The 17,554-nt window shown below is 38.5% G+C and overlaps 1 protein-coding gene across 2 annotated transcripts in view; it reads right to left on the bottom strand.

Moving 5' to 3' along the window:
- Positions 1–17,554, bottom strand: part of LOC135786543 (inositol polyphosphate-5-phosphatase A-like) — a 149,940-nt gene that overhangs the window by 91,131 nt on the left and 41,255 nt on the right. For both annotated transcript variants that reach the window (XM_065296004.1, XM_065296005.1), the window contains exons 2-4: positions 16,582–16,623; positions 12,079–12,179; positions 11,159–11,246 (exon numbers count right to left, since the gene is read on the bottom strand). In XM_065296004.1, coding sequence (XP_065152076.1) covers positions 11,159–11,246; positions 12,079–12,179; positions 16,582–16,623 — 231 coding nt within the window. The remainder of the gene's footprint in view (positions 1–11,158; positions 11,247–12,078; positions 12,180–16,581; positions 16,624–17,554) is intronic.

Below are 17,554 nucleotides of genomic sequence, written 5' to 3'. Positions count from 1 at the left end.
TATCAGTGTAAATTAAAATGACAATCTCAAAGTAATTAAGCCTGTTAATGTTTGATTTAAATGCCATTATTTGCTCATGAGAGGAGGGCGAGGCGGGCGGCAGTGCTCTTGAATGGGTGCGTCTGTTTGTTTAAATCGGAGGTACTCCCCAGTTGTGAGAGCGACCGATGCTTTATAAATGCAGATTAACGTTCTCGACAGATCACAGAATCTGATCTACAGAACAAAATCTGACCATGTGTTTGTGATGAGAATCTTCAGGGAATTACAGGGCTATAATCTAAACCTTGTTTCTAATGAGCATTTACTGTAACACTGACCCCTAGATGTTCAAAGAGTTGAAAATGTCACTTCCTATCGACATGCGTCACTTCCTATCGACATGCGTCACTTCCTATCAACATGCGTCACTTCCTATTGACTAGTATCTAGTAGCTGGCCGATATATCGGGCCGATATTTGTGAGTTTTATGTGTATTGGCATCGGCTGATTAGGGCTGTGACGGTTAGGATATTTTCTCACCGCGGTGAAGCATAAAAAAAATCATGCGGTTATGCGGTTAACCGCACAACAGTAACCCCCAAAGCCCAAAAGCACAACCCCCCACCCCCGCAAAGCATCGGAAACGTCTTCTTATTATTAAAACAACAAATTATATTAGCAATAACAACATAAAAATATAGCTGCAAGCAGCGATTCGGGGCCAAGCACCTTTAGCGCAATGAGCACCCAAAGCACAGCAAGCAACATAGAAGGTATCAATCACCCAATGCTCACTGACCACCCAAGGTGCATCAAGAACACAAAGCGCAGCAAGTACCCAAAGCGTTGCAATGACAGAGCAGAACCACCGCAGTGCAGAGCAGCAACAGAAAACATGGCAAAAATAGAACATATGTGAACTACAGACAGGTCAAGAAGAATAGGTGGGAAAGAACAAAACTTTAATAGAAGAAATTAACACCTGCCTCAGGTGGGATTCGAACCCATGAACTCAGGATCGCTATGCATACGACTTAGTGGATGCACCACTCAGCAGACACAGCTCAAGGGGCAGCAGGAAAGAGATTACAGAAATGCAAGCATTGACATATGCCAATCACCAAAGATGTAGAAATGACACCGCAGAGCAGAAATCACAGAAATACAATGTATATGAGAATCAAAAAGCTCAAGTGAGATTGAAGACAAGAAGAACATTCCGTAGAGTAACGCTATAAAATGTAATATAAAGTAATTAACTATGACAAATAGACAACATCACAGGGACGATCAACTTTACAGAGGTTTTTCTCAAAAAAATTCCGAGGTGCAAGAAAAATCTGTTCAGTCATTTCTGTGCGGATTGCTCCAAACATTATACGAGCAGAACCTGGCATAAAATAAACAAAATTTGTAAAAGGAGTAGCAAAAAAATCATTTACCATATGCCTTACAATAACACATGAACAGAATGATGGAAAATGACAAACGAGGTATCGTTGCAATCGGCATAAACCAGTGAATACAATTTCACAAAGAAAATTAATATCCGACAAAGTATTCAGAAGTTATGAGCAGTTCTATAAGAACTGTTATAGTTTATAACCCCTAGGTGGCGCTGTATTCTGACTTCCCAGATACAATCAGGACATCATGCCGAAGCTCCCTACCGATTTTTGCGCCAATATATCCAATACTTCAAAAGTTATAACAATTTATGACAAATTTCAAAATGGCGGACAGGCGGTTCGGTCAAACCCGGCATAATACACATCGACAGATGCGGCATGAGGTAAGGAATCCGTAGACACCATGATCATAATTTTCTGACAAACGATTCAGAAGTTATGCGCAAAAATAGCCTTTTTTACTATCTCATGACCCATAGGTGGCGCTGTCACCAAATTTGGCATGGACCCCCATTTCATGGTCGACATGAAGCGTACCAAATTTCATCTCGATTGATCAAAGAATGACCGAGATACAGCTTCAGAACCAATTTTGCGTCAATCTCGTTAAGTTCACGCATTAATTAATTTAAATAAAGAAAAATATCAAAATTCTGTTCAGTCATTTCTATGCGGCTCACTCCAAAGATCACATGTGCCAAATCTCATAAGAATTGAACCAAATTTGAAGGAGGAGTAGCGAAAAAACGAAATACTGTACATTTCAAAATGGCCGCTACTGTAATGGGTGGAGTCTTACTGTAAGGTATTAAAAACAACAAGCATGAGGAGAGCAATCACGTGTACTAAGTAGAATTTTCATAGAGCAAATGGATCATGAGTTATAACCATTTGAACATTGAATTTTTGAGATGATGGTGGCGCTATAGAGTTACTGCTAGAGACCCCATTTTTGGCCAAATGACTATTTATGACCACCACTACAACTGTGCCAAATTTCATCATTTTCCTACATACGGTTCATAGGGCTGCCATAGACACCAATGGCTAAGAAGAAGAAAAAAGTACAATTCCAATAGGTGTCTCAGCACCTTCGGTGCTTGACCCCTAATAATATTTATTTCCATAGGTATAATATATATATATATATAGCAATACATATATATTTTTATATAGGCCTATAATATATATAATAATTATATAATTTTTTGTCATCGTTTATAACCCATTTTGTACAATACATTTCATACAATAGCAACCTGAAAAAAACTAGAAAGAACATGCTGAGCTTAACATTGTTTCTTGTAAGCAAAACCTTGATTCCAATTTCTTTAGACATTTTTAGAGTGTTTTTCGGGGAAAACTCCGTGCATATAACGCACTCCTCCAAACGCAACGGGTTGAACGTTAAATAATTTATTGCACAATAAAATGGGTTACAAACAATGACAAAAACTGTTCCATAATTCATATAAAACTCAAAAGAAACGAAAATAAATACTATTTCATGTTACTATAGTTAATATGTTTAATTATAATTTTTCAAAGCAGATACGAAACGAAATAACGTATTGCATCATCCCGTAAATAACTGCGCAAAACTTATGGATACTCCAATCAATGCTTTAAATTACTGCTGTCCATTTACATAATCAAGAAGATAATAAAACTTTTTTGATCCCGAGCTGGAGAAATTAGTTTACAGCATTAACGGGTCACGCGGTCAGTAAGCCCTCACCTGCCTGACTGATGTCACTATGGTACTTTGCTCCTCTCGCAAAAGTCTTGGAGATTTCCAACTGTCGTTGCTGGGCTGAAGTTTTATGCTTTACTAAAGGTATGTTTGGTGCTCCCAAGTCCGACAAACGCCACATGATAGTTAATCATCACAAGATGTGATTTTAGATAGTGGCATTTCCTCGCTACGATAGTCAGACATATAGGTCTACAGCCGACCGCGCTAGCCTTCATAACTATAGTTGGCATGTTTGACCATTATAGTTTTAAATAATTATGCTATTATTATCAGTACCAACGCGCATTTCGTGCTGCCCGGTGACCTTCTTGCACCTGAATAATGTAATGCGCGTGGCTGTGAGTTTTCCTTGCACTTGAGATTTTGTTATTCGCGCAGTGAGTGAGTTGGTACAGTTCCATGGCATGCAATAAATATCAGAGCACCTGGGCATGACGCGCTTAAATTAATGGCTTCATGTTTAAGAAGATTGCGCTCGTGACAGTAGGCTATTGTGTGTATTTAAGTACTGAAACTAAGTAATTAAATAACAATTATAAGACATGCGCACATAATAAACCCCTATATATGTTTAATGCACCGTCCCTCCCCCTTGTGCGGAGAGCAGTTTTTTCTCTAGAACCCTTGAACACAGGATGGAAGACAGTAAATTATGATTAACAATGACTTTTGTGTATAGTTCATATCATACACCATATGACTTCTGTAACTTTCACCAGCAAAATAAAGAAAATATAAAAAAGTGCGGTGATGACGATGATGAACTCAGCACCGCGGTTGGCATCTCATTACTGCGGTGATGCGGTGACGCGGTTATCGTCACAGCCCTACGGCTGATACGTGGTTGCCGTGTTCGCCAATTTTCAGACATTAATTACAGACAGAGTGCTCTTTGCTAATAGTTCCTTATCATTGTTGAGAGCGCAGTTCATGGTTCCATAGCACCCTCACCTGTTTTGACTATTTGTTAGATATAGTTTTTTGTCTGATGAAACAAAAATCCATATCGGTCGATCCCTACTATCGACATGCGTCACTTCCTATCGACATGCGTCACTTCCTATCGGCATGCGTCACTTCCTATTGACATGCGTCACTTCCTATCGACATGCGTCACTTCCTATCGACATGCATCACTTCCTATCGACATGCGTCACTTCCTATCCACATGCATCACTTCCTATCAACATGCGTCACTTTCTATCAACATCAGTCACTTCCTATCGACATGGTCACTTCCTATCGACATCAGTGACAGGCTTCCCTTCCTATCGACATGTGTCACTTCCTATCAACTTCCTATCGACATCAGTGACAGGCGTCACTTCCTATCGACATGCGTCACTTCCTATCGACATGCCTCACTTCCTATCAACTTCCTATCGACATCAGTCACTTCCTATCAACTTCCTATCGACATCCTACTATCGCCATGCATCACTTCCTATCGACATGCGTCACTTCCTATCGACATGCGTCACTTCCTATCGACATGCGTCACTTCCTATCGACGTGCGTCACTTCCTATCGACGTGCGTCACTTCCTATCGACATGCGTCACTTCCTTTCAACTTCCTATCGACATCCTACTATCGACATGCATCACTTCCTATCGACATGGTCACTTCCTATCGGCATGCATCACTTCCTATCGACATGCGTCACTTCCTAGCGACATGTGTAACTTCCTATCAACTTGTGGAGAAACGTTTCATGGGTGTTGACCTTTCAAATGTCTTAAAATAACCACTAGAGCAATGTTTGTGGTATCTGTGGTATAAGAGGAATAATTGACTCTGGTCCTTTAAATTATTTGAAAGTAATGCACACCCGTGGTGTAACTCCTCCTCACGTTGTGCCGCATTACCACCTTGGGTGTGCATTATTTTTAAATAATTTGAAGGACCGGAGTCAATTATTCCTTACTTAAAATAAATATATACAAATGTAAGTAATATACAAAGATGTAAGTGGGAGTTCTTTACAGATGTTTAACAAACACGCTACTTCAAAACTGGGTCAGATTTTTCACATCTCCTGGTCCCTTAAAGCGTATCTCTAATGTGAGAAATACTAATGGTTGTTCATTATGAGCTGCATGTGGTTGCTAAACTTTCAAGTAAAACATTAACGATTGATGCGTTGAACCGTTTGACACATGAGCAGAAGTCTGTGTGACTGTGAGAGTCACTGAGGAGCTCACGATCTCTTCATCAACCTCTCTAATGAGACCCAAACGCTGCAGTCTAATGAATTATTAAATGCCAGTCAATAAAGGATAAATAAAAACAACAAATGTGACCGTCGGGTATTTAATTAGCAGAGGAGCGACGCTGCATCTCTGATGTTATGCTAATAACTATTGAGGGTTTGGGCTGAGAACAGATTTTTTTCCCCGTGATCCATCAGAGAGCTGTTGATTCACATCTGACTCATTAAAAGTCCTTCGGCGTGGAGGCGTCAAACAAGACTTCCAGATCAATGCTCAACATCAGTATCAATGTTTCTAACAGTCAGTTAGGATTTGACAGCATTAAGTCAGCATTCACAGCTTAAACTAACCAGAGTTAGTACTTAGTTAGTACTGCTTACATCTGCAAAACACAACATGTTGATTAAATAATATAGGAAGACTTTCACATTAAGGATTGAGCAAGGATGTAATGTACATCAAAATATTTTACATGACCATACCTTAACATCTGAGAGATGCGTTTAGATCATATGACCATTGAACTGAGACACACACACATACACCAACACACATATTGTACAGCTATCTTAGTGAGGACACTCATATACGTAATCCCATCCATAACACAATTCAAACCCTACCACTAAACCAAGTCTTAACCCACAAACAGACATTTAAAGGGGTGCCAAAAATGTCCTTTACTGTACTCTCTCTGTTCTCACTCCGACGGTCTTACAAAATGCAAGATCGCAAACACACACACACACACACACACACACACACACACACACACACACACACACACACACACACACACACACACACACAAACAAACACACAAGCAGACAACTAATGATGGACAAAAGCATTAAGATGCTTTTAGCTGCTTTAATAATGTTGATGGAGTGTGTGTGTGCGTGTGTGTGTGTGTGTGTGTGTGTGTGTGTGTGTAAGTCACACACAAACACACATGCTTAATGTGAGACGGATGAGTAAAATCAGTGGACTGTAATTAAGGAGTGAAGTCTTTTAGAGAGCAGCGGTGTTCGCTGTGTCCACAACAAATGCAAACTAATGCAGACAGAGCAGAGAAAAATGTGACAGACTGAGTGAGGAGATAAGATGACACCATCAACAAGAAACTCACATCACATCTCTCTTTCTCTCTCTCTCTGTGTTTATGTGAGATTCATATTAATGTGAAGACACAGATCAGACTGAATTTCCTTTAGAAATTCCCATCGGCAGAAGGACGACATTCATCAGACTTTGTGAGGAGGACGCTTCACGTCTGCTTACAAACACACCCAGCTCGCAATAAAATTAACCTTGTGTCAGTTGTTTTCCCACAGGTTTGATGGGCTGCAGGCACTTCATCAGAGTTTAATGATATAAAGAGAACAGATGCACAACACAATTATGACCGAACTCCAACAATAAGACCATGAAAGCAAGCGCACTAAATATCTCACTGCACACTTATACACTACACTTATAAAGGAAAAACACATCATTATCTGTGCACGACTAAATCATATGTGCTCAATATATAAAACATGATTTTGGTATTAAACTCTTTGGGGTGGTTTCCCGGACAGGGATTAGACTAAAATAAATATAAGAGCTGTCCAAACTGAAAACAACTTGCACTGACATACCTTAAAATACATCAGTGCCTTTTGTTTTGCCTCAAAATGCACACAAGTAATGTTTTAGTAAGGAATGCATGTTAAAACTAGTTATATCTCCTATGAAAGGCCTAGTCCTGGTTTAAGATAATCCCTGTCTGGAAAACCGCCCTATAGAGTTTATTCACTTCTATCCCTCCTTCGATTCGATTTATTCACACATTTCCCCAACATCTTCTGGGATTTTTTTCCCTTCAATGAATTCTTGGGTTGTCTGAATCTGGCCATGTGTGTATCTCTCAGGTTTTAGGTTTTTAAACTGGAGTACAATATAGTAGAGATATGCTACATACAAATACTCTGTATTTACAACACACCGGTGCATGATGGGAAACCTGGGGTGTTATGGGGGGAGAAAGAGAGAGAGAGAGAGCTGGGGTGGGATAAAAATCCTTCAGTCTGTGTTTATTTGCTCTCAACACCTCCTAAGCGATCAATATTTTTAATTTGGGGCCAAGTTATTATTTCTCACATCACTGTGCTGGAGAGCAGAGTAAAGTGACTCATATTTTAGCACTAAAAAGATCGATATGACAGCTTCACCTTCACTGTGGCCCTTACACACACACAGGTGATTTACTCACACAGCGCCTTTACTTAAACCATTCAGACCCAACACACACCGCATGGCTGCATCAGTTTACATGCATGTACGTGTGCAGAAGCACGCATGTGTGTCACAAACACATTAAGTGCATGTGTCAGATGTGTTGTTCCTGCGAGGACACAGAATAGCTTCCAGACCTCTGGCAGGTTCACCTGCTCATCAATGTAATCCATTAACTACGTATATATTTCACAGCAAATATTTCCAGCACCTCGCGGCCGCTCCCCCCTCATAATTCACATCTGATGGCAGATTCATCGATTGACGCTCAGCACACATCCAGACATTCATGTGTGTGTGTGTGTGTGTGTGTGTGTGTGTGTGTGTGTGTGTGTGTGTGTGTGTGTGTGTGTGTGTGTGTGTGTGTGTTTTGACTGATGGTGTGTGAGAATTATTACTCTACTAATGTCTGGACCATTCAAACGGCTTTGGGCTCTTCTGTAGCTCTCATACTGTATTGAAATAAGAGGCCGTGGATTTAGTTTGCAATATTTTAAGCTGGTTATGTTCAGGGTCTCGGCGCTGGAGAAACGGACGGACGAGGCAATGAAGGATTGTTCTGTTATTATGTGCCTCCATCACCAGAACATCCATCACTGATCCACTCATCTGAATATATACAATACATCAGTATACAAACAGCTATACAATACACACATACACACACACACTCCATTCTTACATTTACCGAAGATGTGGGAGGTGTTTAATACAGTAAACTCAAAATCTGTACTGCAAATAATGCAAAATGAATTATGCATCAAAGAATCCAATGCATTTAACAGTTTAGGGGGTTTACTAACTACCGTACTTTCCGGACTATAAGCCGCACTGGAGTTTAAGCCGCATCATTCAAAAATGCATCATTAAGAAGAAATAACATATATAAGTCACAGCAGACTATACATCGCGTTTATTTAGAAAATCCAAGCCCGAAGAAGAGACATTTAATCTGGAAAGGCAAGTTATTCAACTAAACAATAGCAGACAGAACAGCAGGCTGAATAGATGTCTGTACGTTAAACTTATATTATCAGTTATTTAAACGATAAACCATTACCTGGAAGGTTGAATAGTCTAAATTAACCGAACAAGTCAACTAGCGTGAAGTTCGCATACTTGTCTACATCACTGAATCAATTAAATTCCATAAATACAGAAGCAGCATATGGCGGACTCTCGCAGCTGTAGACGGTAATGTTGTCTCTTCCCTCCTTAATGTAAAAATTAATTCATAATGACTTACAAGGCGCACCTGACTATAAGACGCAGCACCAGCCAAGTTATGAAAAAAATTTGGCTTATAGACCGAAAAATACGGTTTTAGAAAACTAATAACAAAAGTAAAAGAGAAGCTTGAAACACATAAACCTGTCTGCATGAGTATTTAGTGGTGGTCTAAGTGGGTTAAAGCACCTGACACATCACCTGATGTTCCTCAAACACATGTGTGTATTCTTCATGTGCAGTAAAACAGACCTGAGGTAGTTTTTTATCAGCCCTCTGTGAATAAAAGAGGACTCAAACTCTTACATTATCATGTATCTCTCTGTAAACTCAGCTCCAATTAAAAATTAGTGTCATACTGTAGCAGTAAGTTATTGTGTGTTATCAGAAGGGGTCAAGTTTTAACACGCAGTGACACACACACACATGCATTGGTAATAAGAGGCGTACATTAGTGCACATCATTACCCATGAGCCTCTGGGCCCTGGGGCAGAGCGCTATGATAAATATTAATGGTCTGGAACTAGTGAACGACAGGAGAGGGGGGTGGTTTGGGCGTATGATCACACTTCCTCTAATTGACATTTTACCTCCTGTATTCTTTACAAGAGTCATAAAACAACCGCTGCTGTCACTCAAGACCCTGAGACAGAACAGACAGAGAGAGCGAATCCCTTTAGTAAAACTCTTTCATTCAGAGGTCATGTGGTACAATATAACATCACACTTCAATGTGTTTTTCTAATTCTTATGACCTCTTAGCCATTCATTTCCTCACCATCCTCTTAATATAATCATATCTTTTCACATGAGCACACAGCATAGATAATATCACAAATGAGCAGAACACAAATAACACCTCTCCCTCCCTCTCTCTCTCTCTCTCTCTCTCTCTCTCTCTATTCATGTCACATAAATATTGACAGTCATACAGACAACAAACAGTTACAGGAGAAAAACAAATGTTGTGGTCCATGAGCAGGTAAATAACACGACTGGTCTGTGCAGACTATTGAGAGATTTATTGACTGTCACTTCAAACTTTAAATTCTCTAAACTGAGACACAAATGACAAAGAATTTCTGGAGTCATAAGTACAAAATATACCAACATAAATAATTTAATCTGTACATTGTATAATTATATAATTAATTGGTGTATGTATATAACAGATGTTCATTAAAACACATCTTATGACCGCTGCACTGATCTGTGATCTGTTACTGTCATACAGTGGAAGGATTTTACTTCATGAAACTTTTTGCTGAAATATTTGTATTTGCTGAAGTCGTTTTCTAAAAGTCATAAGGTGCTAGAGTCTGTGTTATTTCATGAATAAGCCACAACTCAAAGGGTTGAATTGACTTGTGTCTAACATCTATTAGAACAGGCAGTGATTTTCAAAAGATTTCTGCATTTCTATGAAAGCTTGAGTTTTATTTCTGGACATTTGCTTCCATCTGCTGGCCACAGTATGAAACTGCTTTCACCTCCACCCCTGACTACCGAATGAACTAATGGCCTAACTAAATTATTAAACCAGCACATGCAGGACAGATCTGATGCGCAGGGAAAAACACTGTTTATGAACATTTATGAGATTAAGTACAAAATATATTCAGTCCATCAAATGATATGATCTAGATACACGGTCATCTGCAAACAGTCAAATCCTGCTGCACAACATGCACGCTAATGGAGCAAATATTTGTGTGCAAGATCTTTATATGAATACAATGATAGTTTTGTGCCTGATGAAAGACGAATCTCTTCAGCAATACACAAAAACAATCTAAATACAGCATATAGCCAAAATCTGATTTTACAAAGACCCAAATTATCACAGAAGAGTAAAAAAATATATATATCAGAAACTAAAACCTCTGACTGCGAACTGTGATGATGACTGCTGATAAACATTTCCAATACATCCATTTGTGACTTTACAATGATTTTAACAATGCAAAAAACAGCAACATCCAGATTTTAAAATGAGGAGATGTCTTTAAATTAATGCTGAATGTCCAGAAGTGTTGTAGAGATCATCAGCACACTCATATATAGACATCATTATACAGACAGACTGACTGATAATTCTTATTTTCTAAGAATTTGGGATGTTTCTTAGTTGTCAGTTATAATCATCAAAATGAAAAGAAATAAATATTGAAATATATCAGTCTGTGTGTAATAAATGAATGTAATATACAAGTTTTACTTTTTGATGATATTCTAATTATATGACCAGCACCTGTATAATGTGTAGTAGTGTGAGGATCAGATCTGTACTTACTGTAAACTGCTCCTGGGATTTGTAGTTCTTGTCGAGGTACACACGAGCTCTGCTGAAGTCTCTCATAGCATCACTGGACAGAAGTTCTCTGACACAAAAACAAAACGTGTCTTATGAATAAACAACCCTATAAAGATTTACTCTGCCAAAACCACACTATCAGTTGAAGAATTATACCAGTGTGTGGACTATGAGTGTGTGCAGGTTAAAGGAAAACACCACCTTTTTTTTCAATATTTTACCATGTTCTTACTTCATCTTAGACAAATGAATACATGCCTATCTTTATTCAATGTGTGCACTTTTAATCTTGTATAGCACCTTGTGAATGTGTTCTTTTAGCATTTAGCCTAGCCCCATTCATTCCTTAGGATCCAAACTGTGATGAATTTATAAGCCACCAAACACTTCCATGTTTTCCCTGTTTAAAGACTCTTACATGAGTAGTTATACGAGTAAGTGTGGTGGCAAAAATTTAAACTTTTATTTGGATCCATAAGAATGAATGGGGTTAGGCTAAATGCTAACACATTCAAGAAGCGCTGTACAAAGATTAAAAGTGCACGCATTGAAAAAAGATGGGGATGTATTAATTTATCTAAGTTGTGTTAAAAACATAGTAAAATATTGAAAAATGGTGGTGTTTTCCTTTAAGGGGCTGAAGGTGTGTGGATTACAGGTGTGCAGGTGTGTGGACTAAGAGGGGGCAGATTACAGGTGCACAGATAAATACTTCCTATTTGATCCTACCGTCCATCTATGATATGACCTGGAGCTCTTACTTTACCAAGAATCAGATAACCATAAACATCAGGTAGTTTAACTAAATGGTTAAATTCTGATTGGACCGATATTATCACATCTGAAAGAACCAATCAACAGAACATAAAAGACAAATAAAAGAGTATAAAAGAACCTACTTGATAAAGCTGTCCACATGCATCATAGATCCTTCATAATTCTTCCCACCTACTTCCTGACAGTGAAGAGCCACAAAGTGCGGTCTGTGTGCTTGGACTGTCTGCAAAACAAGAGGAAAGTCAGACAGTCAAGAGGTGAGACATCTCATTTAACCCAATATAAGACAAGTGTGCATCAGACAGGGCTTCTACAAATACACACACAGCAATGATTTGTGCAACAATAAACAACAATTATCCTACAAACCACATACAAAGATACAAACCAGCAACAGAGAGAAAGAGATAGATAGAAAGACACAAACGGAGAGAGAGCGTAAGAGAGACTCATGACTGTTAAAGGGCCAGCATTACTCTGTTCATGTTTTCACAAGTACCAGCACTAAGATCAGGCTGTTTAAGGTGTCGACCCGTAAGTGAAAATCCATACGGCGGTGAATTACAGCGCTCATAGGCACTGACGGGTCAAGGCTGAGGCTGCGGGGCCGAGTATACGTCACTGTCAGGCAGGATTTGTGAGGCCCGTGGGGCAGTAAGGTCCGGGACAGAGCCCGGCTTCTGGGCCCACTGCACTCCACAGCCGCATTATTCTGTCTAAAAGCCAAATCAAATCAAAGTAAATGTAGAGCAATAACACTATGGATTTTCCATCAGCCCGCGTCTCAGCATTCACCCGGATGGCCTTGTACTCGAACCCACATGATTAGTGAACCTCTCAACATCCAACCATCATTGTGTTTGTACAACTGTTTGCTCTCCCACACCTAATGTGTGCGTGTGTGTCTGTGTACCTGGTAATCCCTAAAGTGTGGGACCAAATGGGGTTTAGGGGTTGAGTTGGAGAAAGGGGATAGAAGCGGCTGTTTGTACAGTATAAAAGAAGTGTGTGTATAACACAGCAGAGAAGACTAAACACAATACCTGTCTACACCCAAACATCTTTTAAGTGTTATTATGAACACCACACTGGTCAGGACGGCACCTGCTCTGAATGAGACACTAATATGACTACTGACTAACTTATATGATTGCTTATACTGTAGTCAAATAACAAGTTTCACACTTGAATACATGCAGAAACAAAACAAATATTAAGCCATTCAAACGGATGCTTGTAAAAACACAAAATAAAGAACAAGAGTCATTTAGGACAGACTTCAGTCACTATAAATGAAGGCTTAGATTACAGGCTGCTCATTTTAGCTAACCTAATATCATTTTATAAAATAGTAACATTCTAGTAAGTTTTACTATAACCCAGTCAGACTCAGAAAATACCCTAGTGAGAGATGATGTAAATATATATATATATATATATATATATGTAATAAAACTTTCTCAGTGATGTCCCAGATGATAATGAGATACTAAACCTGCAACAGGTGTTTGAGACATCTGTACTATAAGTGCTGTATTTGAAAAATTCACTGTGTTTTCAATATAAATGTGATTTAGTGAAGGGCGCCTCCTACAGGACAAATACACACATTGTCTAACAGTGATATCTGAATGTTTTACTATAATAAACTCTCTGTTCATAAAGTTACTTTGTTCTACAGAAATACAACAGGTCAAATGTCACGTTATAAATCACATGAAATAAGAAAATCAACTCATAGCTTTTCTCGCTGTCATATAAGCAGACTGATAAAAGAGCACAGATGTTTGGCTTCACAGAAGTTTACTGGACGTCCAGAGTGTCTGGTTTTGGTTTTGTGCCTGACTGGATTACATTCAAAAATCAAACGTGATCTATGTGATTCTGCACCTTTATAAAGTCAACAGAGTTTAGATGAAGAAAGGTCAATAAAAATATATTAAACATCAGTGTCAATGAGGATACAAAACTAATACAGCTGCTGAAAGAGAGTGAGTGAGAGAGAGAGAGAGAGAGAGAGAGAGAGAGAGAGAGAGAGAGAGAGAGGAAGAGAGAGAGAGAGAGAGAGAGAGAGAGAGAGAGAGAGAGAGAGAGAGAGAGAGAGAGAGAGAGAGAGAGAGAGAGAGAGAGAGAGAGAGAGAGAGAGAAAGAGAGAGAACAAAGCAGATTTCCATGACGTCATTACAGGAACTCTTGGCAGGAGTTTACAGGCCTTCCCAATCTATCTTAACACACATGTACACACACAGAGACACACATAGACATGCACGCACACACACACACACACACACACACACACACACACACACACACACACACACACACACACACACACACACACACACACACACACACACACACACACACACACACACACACACACACACACACACACACACACAGTAATTTAGTTTCTCACAAATGATCCTCTTTAACATGGTAATATGTTTTAGGTAAATCAGTGTTTTTAAAAGGTAAATACTCGTAGTTACATGATGCAAAACTTGAGGTTTTGATTTGTAAATATTGCTTCCGTGACATCATCTTCATTTCAAACACATTAGTAAATGATCTGGTCAGATGTGATGGTTTTACACCAAAGAACTGAATCATCAAATAAAGCTGCTAGAGAACTAAAAACAACAGTAATGATAGATGAGTGACAGAAGAATAAAGTGATGAACACTAATAAAACCTGTCTAGTCCTGTAAGACAGAAAGATCACTTTGGCTAAGCACAATATTCAAATCAGGTTCATTAACATAGACAGGGAATTATAGAACTCCTCTTTCGAAGAATTTGCCACCTAAACAAGCAAACAAACCTCTGTATTTACATTTTAAATTAAACAATCACTATAGACTTTCAGCTCCATACACCTACTGGTGACAAGTTACAACCATAACAAAAGTTACGGTAACCTTTACTTCATAGTTTAAGTAATTATTTAAAATGCATTAGTCAATAATAAAGTTTTGCAGGTATTTACAGGGCTGAACATAAAGGACTGTCCAGTGGCACGTGTCCAGCGTGAGAGACGCTCGGGGTCAGTTAACAGTATTGTCAGTGCTTTGATCACTCAGTCAAATATATTTTCTGCCTGTGGCCGTTTGTCTGTATGTATTCTTGTGCAATGTTACCATCGAGACACATTTTAAGTGTCGCAAACGTTAAGTTCTCAGCAATATCATAAGGGTTTCTCCCACCTGATGTGTGTTGCGTGTTACGTCAGCTGGTGTAGAGCAAAGAGACGTTAAGATGGCGGCACTCTCTAATTATGACGCAAACGAAAACATAATTATTTAACATCTTGGAAGCAGACATTTATTTGGGTAAAACAGGACAAAAAAAACAATACAATGTTTTGCACAGTTTTCCGTCAGTTTCCAGGTAAAGCAGACAAGTCGGGAGCCTTTTCAGTTGGAATAAGCAATTACTGTAAACAAATCCTCAAAGCTCATGAGACAAACAGACAGCACGTGATGTCTACAAGGGTTGCTGATAACTCTTCATCTGGTCCACTGAACTTAATAGCGAGACGTACGAATGAAAATAATTTTAAGTGAATATCTTCCTTACAACAAGATAAATTTTATATGAGTTCTTCATTTCTGTACATAGTTAATCATTTGCATTGTAAAATTTTAGAAATAAGAGTTCACATTTAAAATTGGCAATTGTCTTACCAAATGATGAATAAAATGTGCATGTATACAATTATATTTGACTTTTAAATGATTATTTTAAATATGTGACACTGAAATCTTTTTTTGATGGGGCCAGTGAACATTTTGGCAGGGCAAGTGAAAACCTTTAAAATAATATTTGCGTTAGGGTTCAAATAATAATATCAACCCCTGTGCCCGAGATCTTGCATGTACCCTCACCTATAAGAAATTGACATATAGTATAGGAGAGACGTACACAGTCTCTCTGTGATTTTATTTGTCAGGTAAATAGTTTGTAATGTAGGTAAATCAGTTTTTAAAGGTTAAGGACTCTTTCCTGAAGTTACAAGATGCAAAGCTAGATTTGTTTTGTAAATCTCTCTTCCATGAGATCATCTCTATGTTACACACATATCATCACTTCATCCTTTATTCTGCAATGTTTTAAACGATGATCTTCTGGGGAACGTCATAAAAAAATGGCCATTTATTACAGCCTAACATGAAGGGAATCATCTGTTGTTAAACCAATGAAAGCTCAAACCGAGGAGAGACTCAAAGGAAAAGTAGCTAGAAAATTACTCCACAAATAACTAAAATTTTATAGAAAGGCCAAAACTACTTAAAAAGCATTAAATAAATGCTCATTGTAGTTTAATTGGAAGAGCATTAGCTTGACATCATGGGTTCAATCCCAAAGGAACATATATTTGTACAGAAACTGTGTGTGACATTGAAGACAACATTAAATGTCTTGATAAGTTTCCTTAAAGCGTTAAAATAGTAAGGTGGAGTGGGACATACAAAGGCTTGTCTTTTATAATCTCTATAATCTGCTTCATGCTATTAGTTATCAGAGAGAGATTCACATTCTAGAAAGCATTTGACAAACATACAGATACATCATTTCAGTTTTTTTTTGTTGGCAGACATGAGGAAGATCAGAGAGTTTGTTACCTGATAAAACTCCTGTAACCACGGCTTCTGTAGGTTCTCCGGCTGAAAAAGGAAAAAAAAAACGTACGTTCAGTAAAGTGTTCATACAAAACAAGTATTGTTGCAAAACCATGGTACAGATACGGTATTTGATGTTAACTAGGATCTTAAAATAGATAGAGATGGCTCCGTTATTGATTAAATATACTTGTCATCATGAGAAATAAATGCCACTTGGTTTAATTCTGGAGCTGATATCCCAAGACATGAGGCTGAACCCAGAACAGCCACAGGTCACTATGAGATTCACGCGATACAGACCATCAGATGTGAGCTGTGACCTTCACGTGTTGTGATAACACAAGAGGACGACAGCAGTCAAAGCTAAAATAAGACTGACCTCCTCACAGCATGCAGTGATCCTCCCTTAGCTTATCAAAAGTTAATTTGTGCTTAATTAGAGACTGAGCTCCACTGGAGAACTGATGAAAATATCAGAGACCCTCAGTCCTCTAGCAACCAATCCCCCCCTCCCCGTCACATCTTTGGCCTAGTTTACAGGCACTCCCGGGATTTGGAAAGGGCTCAGATTTAGCCAAACATATTTCAGGAGTGTCATGAGAATGAGGCTTTAAAAGGAAAGTGAAGTGAACTGCACTACAAAGTACAAACACACAACATGACACAAATATCACAAATATATTTCAACAGAAAACAATCATGATCTGACTAAACAGACTGTATTTTACACTGTATACATGTGTGACCCCCACAGGCAAATTGAATCAAAATGAGCAAATTTTCAGAAATGAGTTCATTATTTTTTGACATTCTCTATTTAAAAAAAAACTTGATTTGTTGAAATCTGACAAAGAAAACTACACCATTTTGAAGGTTCAGTCAGTAAAATCAATTTGAACAAAAATCCAGTTAAAGATTTTTAAGGGTCCAAAACAAAATCACAGCATCATCCATACCTTAAAATCACAGTAAA

This window comes from Paramisgurnus dabryanus, chromosome 20 (assembly GCF_030506205.2).
Source record: "Paramisgurnus dabryanus chromosome 20, PD_genome_1.1, whole genome shotgun sequence".
NCBI classification, from domain to species: domain Eukaryota; kingdom Metazoa; phylum Chordata; class Actinopteri; order Cypriniformes; family Cobitidae; genus Paramisgurnus; species Paramisgurnus dabryanus.
This window is presented reverse-complemented; position numbering and strand designations above follow the sequence as displayed.